We start from the raw sequence: 13,456 nt of genomic DNA, 5'->3' as shown, positions 1-13,456 counted from the left end.
TGGGGAATTTGCCATTCCATTTTGTTTCTAACTCTTAGTGCAACAGTTTTGTGAATTTGTTAAGAACCTCTATAGGATTGGACCCTTTTTTTAAATTTCCGCCTAAAATGACATGCCCAAATCTAACTGTCTGTAGCTCAGGCCTTGAAGCAAGGATATGCATATGCTTGGTACCATTTGAAAGGAAACACTTTGAAGTTGTGGAAATGTGAAAGTATGTGAAATGTAGGAGAATATAGCACATTAAATCTGGTAAAAGATAATACAAAGAAAAAAACAACTGTTTAGTAATTTTTTTGTTTTGTACCATCATATTTGAAATGCAAGAGAAAGGCCATAATGTATTATTCCAGCCCAGGTGCAATTTAGATTTTGCCCACTAGATTGCAGCAGTGTATGTGCAAAGTTTTAGACTGATCCAAGGAACCATTGCATTTCTGTTCAAAATGTAGTATCAAGACTGCCCAAATGGGCCTAATTTGTTTATTAATAACTTTTCATGTTCAAAACTGTGCACTCTTCTTAAACAATAGCATGGTATTCTTTCACTGTAATAGCTACTGTAAATTGGACAGTGCAGTTAGATTAACAAGAATATTAACTTTCTGCCAATATCAGATATGTCTATGTCCTGGGAAATGTTCTTGTTACTTACAACCTCATGCTAATCGCATAAGTCTACATTAGCTCAACCATCCGCAGGGGACCCACCAATCCTGAAGAAGTTTTAAGTGATTCTGCTGAGAAAAGACATGAGCATGCATGCCTGACCGAAACTGATACATTCCAGTTGGCAAGTGTGTGACACTAGAGTGCGCAAGCGCTTACGGCTCCCAGTGACGTAGCCTATGATGGAAGAAAAACGGTTATTTCCCACAGCGGAGAGCCAAGAAGATTACCGGCGCGAGGAAGGTGAGAGAGAAGGCAGGAGAGGAATAAGAAGACGCTACTTCTGACTTGTAGAAGTAGGGGACTTTGCGTCTGAAACATTAGGGGAAAAGAATACCGCACTGGCTGCTGAACATAGACTAACATGTCAGCATATGAATGAAAGCAGAACTATGAAAGCGCGTGGGCATTTGAGCTTTACCTTTCATAGAGAGACCAATAGGTGACTGATCGTATAGGATTAAAATAGTCACACCCAGACTATTATAGTTCTTAGGCAGAAAAAGGGGACCGTCCGAAAGTCATGGAGTATAGAGTAGAAATAAAAATTAGCTAGCGTCAAAAGATTAAAGAAGACGGCAAAAAATAAATTGCTTGGAGCAGCTGGAACCTGTTAAAGAATGGATTGTAGCTCTATTCGCAAATTCATCACCAGATGGGTAAGTAGCCTATTGCACTGAATTACTTTCTTGGAATCCATTTGGTTGTGCCAAAACAAAAGTCTATGGGGTTTAGCCTACTATTGCATAGTAGGCTACCAACTTGTTGGTCAGGTGGTTGCGGCTTTACAGTCTATTCTCAACGAAACATTGTTGCGTTTCTATGAACAATTGTGGGTTTCCATTTCCCATGTTGCCCTTTACACTCGTACCCATATACCGGTTGAAATGGCAGATTTCCGCACTAATAAGCTCCTAAATTGGAACGTAGTGGCTGTACAGGAACACTATACATGACGTCAGAGCTCTGGCTCTGCGCTTCACAGAGGTGTGTGGGTTTTGACTGACAGCCTTTCTGAATGTGAGTACCACGCACGACAAAAAGTTGCCCCTATCCCACCCGCTAATTGGGCAACATTTGCAAATGTTTTGTTGTCTGAATAAATTAAGATGACTTAATGTATTTTGAAAGATGCGACATTGAGGATTATAGTAAATACCGCTTTGATGTCATACAAGCAAGCCAAACAGTGAGTCCAAATGTGAACTTCACATTTCGAAATTATAAAACTCATGTCGTATACAGTGTCAACGTTTATGATCATTATGTTTTATGTACAGTTACAAGATGACATGTCGTCATACTCTTTGTTGTTCTGAACAGAATGAGACTTTGTTTATTGTGAAGAAAATGTGTTTTGGCACACGCACCTCAATGCACAAATAACTCCTTTCTATGTACACCAAAATGACGATCTGTTTCTCTGAATTGCCTTGTGAAAGTTGTTAGATCGTATTTTATAACTTAGCTAGTCATGTTGGCAATAGAACAAGCTTTCAGGTTATGCCCACCTGACCTAGATTGTGATTTATAACGGACCGTTTTGGGGTTGTGTAAACAACAACAGTAATTGTGTGATGGCGGCGATTCAGCGTTGTGTTCCAAATTAAAGAATTACAAGTGTGCTTGCTCTAGTTCCACAACGTCACAGCTAGGAGAGCAAAAAAAAAAAAACTTCTAGTTGAAGACTCTTCATTGAGTCATTAAAAGTGCATTGAGATTGCTTAGGAACTGTGCACACTTTGGAGAGGTGAGGTGACTTGGAGACACCAGTTAGTCCTCTCACTCAAACCCTCATCATGTTGTTGTTTTATGTTGCACCTACCCCACATTTTCCAGGAATAGTCTTATCAGGTTACTGAATGTGTCCAGAGTATTTTCATATTTCGTTATCAACAAATGTGGCATAAATGTAAAATGCACATAAAATCAAGTGCAATGTTGGATTTTTTGTTGTTGTCAGGTGAGCTGTTGTGTACTCACAGTCCGTCTCATAGTTTTCTCCAAACTGTTCCCTTTCAATTGCTACAATGGTTATGCATTTTTAATATTTCTTCTGTAAGAAACATTTCAATTTAGCCCTATCCATATATGCCAATGTGTATAAGGTTAAATGGGCTACATCATTAAAATAAATTAAGCAAAGAGATTGTAATTGGTCGGTTTAAACATTTTGAATTGCACAATGTCACTATCGTCTTGACTCTGTAAGGTGGAGTATGGACTCACTCTTAGAACACGGAAAGAGCAAATCATCACAGTTGCATTTAAACCACAATTTAACTCTATAGGGTTCAACAATTCTTTCCTCGAGCTTGGCAGAGTATTCACTTGTAGCCTATTAGAATTGTGTATTTAATTTATAGCCTAGTTGCTGACAAAATCATTTGTTGATATATATTTTTCTTCTGACATCACCAGGAACCTGTGCTGACTGCTGATCAGCATCAATGTCACCTCGTGTCTTTTTCATGAAATAGATGATGATATAAGCGCACGTTAGTCGGCAGATAGGCTAAAGTCAAACTGATGCACGCCATGACAGACGTAATTGACAGCACACGCCAAACCATCAATTCAGTATGTTTTAATCTAGGAAGAATAATGATTGAAAACTGAATCATTGACTGAAATGTAAACATAACAATAATGGAATTGAACTCATGAGGAAGAGACCCCTGGTAAAGTTCTGTAAAACAACAACAACCCAAGAGTGCAAATATACACTTCTACCAATTTATTTCTGTTCCGTGTTGCATGTTAAAAGATGAAGCAAAAAATATTTCAGATGTTCATAAATTTACATCAGAGGAGGCTGGTGGGAGGAGCTATAGGAGGACGGGCTCATTGTAATGAATGGAATAAATGGTACGGATTCAAAAATGGTTTCCATATGTTGGTTGTGTTTTGATACCGTTCCATTTCTATTCCAGCTATTACAATGAACTCATCCTCCTATAGCTGCTCCCACCAGCCTCCTCTGGTTTACCTAAAGCAAACAAACACTCCTTCTGTCTTTATGACCAGGCTGGAACACATCCTCTTACCACACATTAGACCATATGTCTAGCGTAGTTGTGTGGAGAATTACGTAATCCAGTGGTTTTAGGGCTGATGTGTGCTGCTGGGGGAATCAATAGGTTACAGCGGAGCCTATGGGCTGTGGGTTATCCAGTTCAGTACAGTAATGCGTGTTTGGCACTAATCCAGAGGGCTGCTCCCATGAGCCCACGGGGTCCGAGGCATTTGGAGAAGCTTATGGACATATTACTGACTGTAGCCATTAGCTGAATGAAGGAGACATAGGGTGGTGCTCTCAGGTATTAAAGGGTAGCTGCCCAGTGCTCACACCTGGCTCTCTGGGTTTAATATGCTTACTGCTTATAGATCTGAATTGTGGCGGAGAGAAACTTCAGTTTATTAAATTTTGTGCCTCAGTGATTATTTGTGATGTTTCACATGAAGTTGGAACACCTCAATCACATGGCATCTTTGGCTCAACAACAAAACGACACAGAACATCAGTGGACTAGTAGGGGTACACATGCGAGTCGTCCAGCGCGTCACCTCTGAAGGCCGTGACTGTAGCCGCGTGTTGAGACGTGTGTTTATCAGCAAACAGACGGCTGACAGACAGACTCTGATTCACACAGCCTCTCTCTGTTGAGGGATGATGGGCGTGAATTAAAGAATAGCAAATAGTGACGTCGTCTTGGTGATTGGCTACAAACCTACACCCATAGGACTTCACTACGTACATGACTATTGAATAACATACTGTAACTTTTGATGGGCATCAATGGTGTCTATTAGAGAGCGGTCCCGTGACAGTGAGGAGAGGGAGAGAGGGAGGCAAGCCATTGGATGCAGTACGCACTGGGTTAGTTAGTCACGAGGGGACTGTGGAGAGAGCGAGAGTGTAATGTGTAACGAAAAGCTCGGGCCCCCCTGAACTTTGATCTACTGCGTAGTAATGCTGTCTGGCGTTAGGAGAGGAGGAGAAAAAGAGGAGAGGAGAAGATTTCTTCACACACACACACACACACACACACACACCAGTTATGCAAGTGTACCTTTTTTAGGTTGACAATTTCAAATTGTCTTTCCCGCAAAAGTGTTCAAAGGCAGCACTATAATATTTGTAGCTGTCAGTTTGCACAAGGTGCCCACTGTTCCTCTCTTGGTTGTCTTTTTATGCATTTTTCCTTCATCTCCTCCTTGTCAACATGTCCTCTTCACCCCCACTCTGTCTATGATGTATTGGTGGGTTATGAAACCCAAATACTAATTCATCCATAGAGCTGAAGCCGTGAGTGAAATTGCTGTTTCTTACAATGATGAGGCTCGTTGTACAGACTTTTTTTCTGTGTGTAGCACTATGTTTTGGGCTCATCCCCTGACAATGGCTTGTTATTGATAAATGCATTATTCCTTTGGGGTAATTCCCATTCCCTCGGGAACGTGTTCTGCCTCAGGGGAAGTCACCCAGGACACAGGAATCAGGACATTATCAATGATTCTGTCATCAGTCGCAGCCAATGACATCTGTTCTCTATTCAATTATTTGGTTCTCGCAGCAGCTACTCTTCCCTATTCCTGAGGGTTCACTCAAAACACAAGTACACAATCATGCACATACATAGAAACAACAACAGCATAGAGACAGTAATGCATTATTCATTAACACAAAGGTGAGCGATGAAACATGTATGAAGCAGATCGGGCGACCGACAGACAGACACAAGCACATAGGAACAGTAACACACTGGTCAATACTAGTAAGGTGGGACAGAGCCTGAAACTCTCGGGCCGTGGCTGTTTGGCTGCTGACTAATCTGCTCGGCTGGACAGGAAGTCTCTCTCCTGCTGACTTCCTGTCTCCTGGGGATTAGGTTAGGAGTGGGGGAGCTCTCTCTCTCTCGCGCTGTCCACATAGATAGATAATCTCATTTATACTCGCCAGGGGGAGGGACCTTAATGAAGCACCAGAACAATGTCATGATATAATAGGGTCATGCTGTTGAGAGGTGATTATGAGGTGAATATACAGACATGTAAATGATAATATCTGACTGCACAATGGATCTCTCCAACTGGGACAAGAAGATGTTGAATTAATTTGCTTTGAAAGAGAAACTCATGAGCATGTAATGTTACCATTATGTAACTTAGCCTGCACTCTGTTACATTAGATGTACTGTGTAGCGTGTTTAATTGTTCCTGATAGTCAGTAATACAGTACTACAGCATCTGTGTCCACCAGTGGGATATTTACACAGGGTCTACTGCCTATGTGTGGTGTTGTGACTGTTTGGCTGTGTTTCTAGGGACAGAACGGGACAGGAGGGGCGGTTTGGGATTAGTAGGATCTGAGCTAAACGGATAACGGGCCATGACACCACTTGTCGTTAGTAGTTAGACTTAGGATCAGGGGTTTCTAAAGTTCACACAAACATTTTATCTGACCCAAAAATATTTTTTGTTCTTGTGTAAATTACATCAATTCAAAGCTGTACTGTACATTACAATATGATGTAATATGCTTGGTCTCTTTAAAACCATTTTTCTGAGATAAAGGGAAAATAAGTTAATTTCCTTGATGTAGGCTTGCTGCATGAAAATACTATGCAAATCTCAATGGACATGAGTACGTATTTCTCCTGATGACCTCACTCATAGAGCTTCGACTCAAGCTTCCCGTATTGATCTGGCTGTAGCCAGGTTAAATAGCAGTATTATGACTGTGTGAGCTGTGTAATCACAGTGTTATCACACCTCGCTGCACCCACCCTCTGTGTCTCTCGGTCCAGGGTCTTTCAGCCAGGTGGAATAACCTGTGACTTAACACCCTCATACTGTACGTGTGTCTGTCTGCCTCTCTGTGCGGACAGACTGGACTACTTCTTGAACAGGGATTCACAGAGCTCCTCCTTAATCCATTTTGTCTTGTTGCTCTCCTTTAAGTATCCGGTTAATTCCTTTCCATCCAATAACAATAACATTCTACTTTCCATTCATTTGGTTCCAACATGGTGCCCATCATAATTCTAGAATCTCAAAGCAAGTTGACCACCTAACTCTGTATATCTTTGGCCCTGCCTATAACTATGGAGCTGCTCCAGCTCCAGTATTACCAACTGTACTGCTGAGTATTAACCTACAGGGGGGCCCTGTGGACCAGGAGGGCCCTGTGGACCAGGGGGCCCCTGTGGACCAGGAGGGCCCTCTGGACCAAGAGGCTGATGATGGATTGCAGTTATTTAATGGAGCAGAAAAGGCCACATCAGGAGAGATTGAGCCAGTGAGTGTTTGAACTTGGTAATGTTCCACGTGTTGGTTCCGGGCCCTTGGATAGGAACACTAAAGAGTGCTGATAAAGGGGGGCATAACCCTTAATGCTGTCCCCCCTCAGAGAATCATATCTCACTACCCAGCACGCACTCATTCTTTAGAGATCATACAGAGACAGGAACATTGCTCATGTGTATCTCAATAGTCTGAGATGGCTTTGGGCTCAATTCAATCAAATCTCAATGACAGTACTCCCTTCCTTTTAACAGTGTATTGTGATTAGGTCACTGGTCCCAGAGCCCTGAGGGAACTGCTCAAAACCTGTTCCATGTGATCCAACTGAAACCGTTGTAATCTACAGTGATGTCAGGATGAAAGCAGCCCAGCACGACACATTCAGAAAACTGAATGTTGATAGAAATGTGATAGAACACGGTGTGATAGAACATTGTCCATTCTACACAATACATTTCTATGTGGATGGATCGTTCAGGACATTCTGTCCTAGAGAACAGAGCCCCTCTACCTATCCACAGCAGTGTCCGAGGAGAATGAGCCAGCCTAGCACAGGAGACAGTGGTGATGTAATAGCAATGGATGGTGGATGAGCGTTTGTCAGTTTGATAGGACCTTAGTGAAGTGACGCGTGAAAGTCCTCACTGTTCGAATAGGAGAGATTCTCAACTTCTAGACTTGATGAACTGCACGCTCAGCCTGGAAATACATTGAGAGAGAGAGAGCTTGACATTCCCTTTGATCTATTATGACTGATATTAATCAGACCTATCAGAAGGTGGGTGTAGCTGGTGCATGAAGTCAGGCGCAGGAGAGCAGAATGAGTGAGCAACATACTTTACTCAAAATAAAGGCACAAGGTAACAATACAATTGACCAACAATAAACGGTATTCAATTACGCACGGGTGAAAACAGCACCCGTCGAAATACCAGCCATAACGTACCCGAATTAACATAGAAACAATCACGCACAAAAACATGGGGGAAACAGAGGGTTAAATACATGAACATGTAATTGGGGAATGAAACCAGGTGTGTAGAAAACAAAGACAAAACAAATGGAAAATGAAAGGTGGATCGGTGATGGCTAGAAGACCGGTGACGTCGACCGCCGAAAGCCGCCCGAACAAGGAGAGGGACCGACTTCGGCGGAAGTCGTGACAAGATTATTGACGAGTGACTAGTTACAACAGGAAGTCCCTCCTCACGGTCCCCTGCTGAGATGGAAATGAGGAGCTAATGGTTAAATCATTGTCCGAATTCTTGAAGAATGTGCCATGGCAACTTGGAGGCACACTGTCTGTCCTTGGAATAAATTGTGTGAATGAGTGTAAGACGGATAGAGGTGGGGGGGTGTCTTGAGCCTCCTTGGAACAGACTGTCACTGAGTAAAAGAGGAAGAGATGGAGAGAGGAAGTGAAAGAGAGGGGGGAGTGGCTGAGGGCACAGGTGGCAGCTTTATTTCACGGCTGATAGGGAGCTAATGAAACACACTGAGACATAGTACTATTTTATCCACTGTGTCAACACCATAGGTGAGAGCCGTGGTGCAGCGTACCATAATATAGATCCTCCTCCTGTTCCCACAGTGACGACCAAGGACATCAGGATTCATGCACCCAGCTCTCTGGCCCGTGTCCGGACGAGCGGAGCGGAAAATCAGTGTGTGATCCCCTTAAAAACCCCTTTTCAGGGTTATAATGGAGCACAAAGACTAGTTTGATTAGAAGTCAATGGTTGGTTCTATAGACGTCACGCTGCTGATGTGTTTAGGCTGGGACCTCTGACCTTTCAACATTGGTTGTCGTCATAGAAAACATGTTAAACACTCATGTGATTGACTGTCTATGGTTTGCCTGTCATACATAATGTACAAGAAAGGTCGTCTGAAAACTAGAACAAAGACATGGCAGTCTGAATTTTAACTTTGGTCTTCATCACTTTAGGATGTGTTCTCTGCAGCAGAAAACTGTCAAAGTGTCATTCCGTCAAAGATAATTCTATTTTCCTGAATTGTACCATGTTCTAACAAGATCCTGCTACAACTCTGTTGTCTCTGATCATCAGAGGAAGACTTCAGTGTCATAGAGGAAGACTTCAGTGTCATAGAGGAAGACTTCAGTGTCATAGAGGAAGACTTCAGTGTCATAGAGGAAGACTTCAGTGTCATATAGGAAGACCTCAGTCTCATAGAGGAAGACCTCAGTCTCATAGAGAAAGACTTCAGTCTCATAGAGGAAGACTTCAGTCTCATAGAGGAAGACCTCAGTCTCATAGAGGAAGACCTCAGTCTCATAGAGGAAGACACCAGCATAGACAGAGGGATTTGTTTCCCTGGAGTACTGGGTCATTGGATCATCATGTGACCGCCCACCAGCCAGGAGGCCTGGGGTGAGACAGCAGCAGTACACACACACACACACACACACACACCCTCACACACACACACACACACACACAGGAAAAGGGGAAAGGTTTCTTCGACTGAAGCCGGTAATGAGAGAGAGAAGGGTTGGGGAATGAGAGAGAGGCTTTAGAATAATGTGGTGATGGAAAACAGTCTCTTCATGCTCTGAACTGTGGTTGAGTGGATTGTGAGGACATGGAAGTGCTGGAATGGGGGCTTTCAGAGGTCATTGTGTCACCACTGACTAAAGTAGACATAAATATACACGGAGTGTACAAAACATTAGGAACTCCTTCCTAATATTGAGTTGCCCCCCCCTTGCCACAGAACAGCCTTAATTCATCGGGACATGGACACCTAAAAGGTGTCAAAAGCGTTCCTAGGGGATTGTGTCAAGCTGGCTGTATGTCCTTTGGGTGGTGAACCATTCTTGATACACACGGGAAACTTGTGTGAAAAACACAGCGGCGTTGCAGTTCTTGACTCAAACCGGTGCGCCTGACACCTACTACCATATCCCGTTCAAAGGCAGTTCAATGTTTTGTCTTGCCTATTCACCCTCTGAATGGCACGTGTACACAATCCATGTCTCAGTGCTTAAAAATCCTTCTTTAACCTGTCTCCTCACCTTCATCTACATTGATTGAGGGGGATTTAACTTCTCTAGGGTAGGGGGCAGTATTTTGACGTCCGGATGAAAGGCGTGCCCGTAGTAAACTGCCTGCTACTCAGGCTCAGAAGGTAGGATATGCATATTATTAGTATATTTGGACAGAAAACACTCTGAAGTTTCTAAAACTGTTTGAATGATGTCGGTGAGTATAACAGAACTCATATGGCAGGCAAAAACCTGAGAAAAATCCAACCAGGAAGTGTGGAAATCTGAGGTTTGTAGTTTTTCAAGTGATTGCCTATACAGTATACAGTGACTTAGGGTTCATTTTGTACTTCCTAAGGCTTCTACTAGATGTCAACAGCCTTTAGAACGTTGTTTCATGCTTCTACTGTGAATAGGGAGAGAACAAGAGCTCCTGGAAGTATGTTGAGGATCGACATCACGCTAGCGTCCCACATATCCCAGATAGGTTAACAAGTGAATTAATAAGGGATCATAGCGTTCATGCAGAGCTGCTGTGAAGGAAGTTGTCAAAGAACTAAGTTTGTGTTTATACAGGAACTCCCGCCCCCACCTACCGTCAACCAATCATTATAGCTATACGAAACCCCACTCTGTGCAATTGGGTCCTGGACTTCCTGACGGGCTGCCCCTAGGTGGTGAAGGTAGGAAACAACATCTCCACTTCGCTGATCCTCAACATTGGGGCCCCACAAGGGTGCGTGCTCAGCCCCCTCCTGTACTCCCTGTTCACCCATGACTGCGTGGTCATGGGTGATGTCGATTATGGCAGCCCCCCGCACCTCTCTGATTCAGAGGTTTAATGCAGAAGACACATTTCAGTTGAATGCATTTAGTTGTACAACTGACTAGGTATTCCCCTTTCCCTTTCCCAAACTACCTGCCCTCCAGGACACCTACAGCACTCGATGTCACAGGATCATCAAGGACAACAACCACCCGAGCCACTGCCTGTTCACACCGCTACCATCCAGAAGGCGAGGTCAGTACAGGTGCATCAAAGCTGGGACCGAGAGACTGAAAAACAGCTTCTATCTCAAGGCCATCAGACTGTTAAACAGCCATCACTAACACAGAGGCTGCTGCCTACATACAGACTCGAATCATTGGCCACTTTAATAAATGGATCACTAGTCACTTCAATAATGCAACTTTAATAATGTTTACATATCTTGCATTACTCATCTCAATTGTATATACTGTATTCTATACCATCTACTGCATCTTGCCTATGTCACTCTGTCGTTGCTCATCCATATATTTATATTCTTATTCCATTCCTTTACTTAGATTTGTGTGTATTAGGTAGTTGTTGGGGAATTGTTAGATATTGCTGCACCGTCAGAACTAAAAGCACTAAAAGTATTTTGCCACAATCGCAATAACATCTGCTAACCATGTGTATGTGACCAATAAAATTTGATTTGATTCACCTGGTCAGTCTGTCATGGAAAGAGCAGGTGACCTTAATGTTTTGTACATTCAGTGTATGTATGTGTGTGTATATCTGTGTCATATCCTGTGATCAAATATCACAGATGATCGTGTTCGTTGTCCACATATTGTGAGTGGGCTGAGGCACCGTAATGATACAAGTATTACAATTCGCTTAATTGCCTAATCTGATCTCACAAAGACATTCTTTTTCAACTCTTACTTTGTGAGCTCAGTGAACTTCAGAACAGATTTCCATTTGTTTCAGTATCACTTCCCTACCATGTCCTTTTGTCTCTGCGTGCTTAGAAATTCCTCAGTCTAGGCCTGTAATCTGCTAAATGATCTATTTAAAGATAGCTGGCTCTTGCTGGCAGCCTTTTGTCTATCAAACGCCTGGTGAGGTGAGTGGATACAATGTGCCCACAGATCGATTTGAAGCGTTTAGGAGAGAAGAGCGAGGCTGCTATCAGGCTGCTGTCAGTGATCTGACGGAGAGGTATTGGGTTGTTATGCCTGGCTGCACATTGAGTGTGAGAGAGATTTCTGCTAGTCAAAACAATTCAGCTTCAAGTCAGAAAAAAATAACCTCAACTCTCTCCGTTCCAAACTTTTACTGGTATCGATTTTCAATGTTTTCATTCAAACTAATGAAATAAAGGGTTAAAGGAGTCAGAGCTGTGACTGTGGTCTGTGTTGTCCCCTAGCTGGCTTCTAGCTCTATGACAGAGAGGTTCCTGACAGGTCTATGCTATTTTTGGTCCTGGCTTTAGCTGTTGAATGTTTTATATGTAGTAGGAGATTGACTGACTGACTGGCTGGCTGGCTGGCTGACTGGTGCTGCTAAGGTGAGAGTGTAGTGAAGTGATGCCACAGGGCCAACACACACACGCCTGGCTTTAGTCTGGAGGATTAGATAACACCACAGACAGACAGCCTTAAAGGCTCTGTATGGTCAATCTGACGTCTGCAGTGGCTGTACAGCATTTACTGAGAAACGGCCTCTGCAGAAGTCAGGGCATGTACACTTCTTATGCTTCGCGGAGCAGAGCTGTTGTGAAGGAAGTTGCCAAAGAAGTGTTTGTGTTTATACAGGAAGTCCCAATCATGTCAATGCGGAGCTTTACGGAGCCCTCCACATTGTTACAACATGTGGGCGGTGCACGGTGACGTAACCTTTTACACTGAGACCAGAGAGACACTTTCACTGTGACGCTCTCACTTACACCTCCGCTAGCTTTTTGAACACAGCCCTGGACTTAGAATTGACAGGTCTATTTTTGGCATTTCTGTTTTGGCGTCTGTTCTATTGTCATTTGATACATTCTTAGCTACTTTTATTTAACCAGTGGAGTCCAGTTGAGACCAGGGTTCATTTTCAATGGTGGCCTGAGACCACAAAGCAAAAGATTTTAAAGAAATATAACAAGATCCAATAACAAGTACATTACATTAGAACGTCACCAACATCACAGCCTTCATTAACAAGTTACTAAATCAATCAGTCAAAAGTATTGCACACCTCTGTGAACTCATTTATCATCAGGGTTTCAAACGGCCCTAGTGGCACCAGGGAATCTAAATGTAATGAGTTTTGTAAGTGATTCCAAAAATGTGGAGCGTGAGAACTAAAAGCGGATTTACCTAATTCCACGGAGACCCAAGGAATCTGAAGAGTTAACCAACCCTGTGAACGGGTTGGGTATCTCATTCATTTATATGTTGGAAGCTTGTGTAGTTTGTAGGATAGGATAAAGTAATCCTTCTACCCCCCCCCCCCTTAAAAGATTTAGATGCACTATTGTAAAGTGGTTGTTCCACTGGATATCATAAGGTGAATGCACCAATTTGTAAGTCGCTCTGGATAAGAGCGTCTGCTAAATGACTTAAATGTAATGTAAATGTGAATTGATGGGAGTGGAGGTATAATCAAACCTGGCTGAGCACTGAGCTCTGAGGTGTTCCTCACAGTGCATGTGTTCAGTAGGGCTGAGCAGATTT

The 13,456-nt window shown here is 43.0% G+C and overlaps 1 protein-coding gene across 6 annotated transcripts in view; it reads left to right on the top strand.

The window, feature by feature from the left end:
• The first annotated feature begins 852 nt into the window (after window positions 1–852).
• Window positions 853–13,456, top strand: part of LOC106575518 (phospholipid-transporting ATPase IH) — a 71,354-nt gene continuing 58,750 nt past the window's right edge. For 4 of the 6 annotated variants that reach the window (XM_045699010.1, XM_045699008.1, XM_045699013.1 and 1 more), the window contains exon 1: window positions 854–1,328. In XM_045699010.1, coding sequence (XP_045554966.1) covers window positions 1,290–1,328 — 39 coding nt within the window. In that variant the 5' untranslated portion in view covers window positions 854–1,289. Of the gene's footprint in view, window positions 1,329–13,456 lie in introns of all 6 variants that reach the window. The other 2 variants (XM_045699011.1, XM_045699009.1) reach the window with 2 other exon arrangements.

The sequence above is a fragment of the Salmo salar genome, chromosome ssa17 (genome assembly GCF_905237065.1).
Source record: "Salmo salar chromosome ssa17, Ssal_v3.1, whole genome shotgun sequence".
NCBI lineage: Eukaryota > Metazoa > Chordata > Actinopteri > Salmoniformes > Salmonidae > Salmo > Salmo salar.
This window is presented reverse-complemented; position numbering and strand designations above follow the sequence as displayed.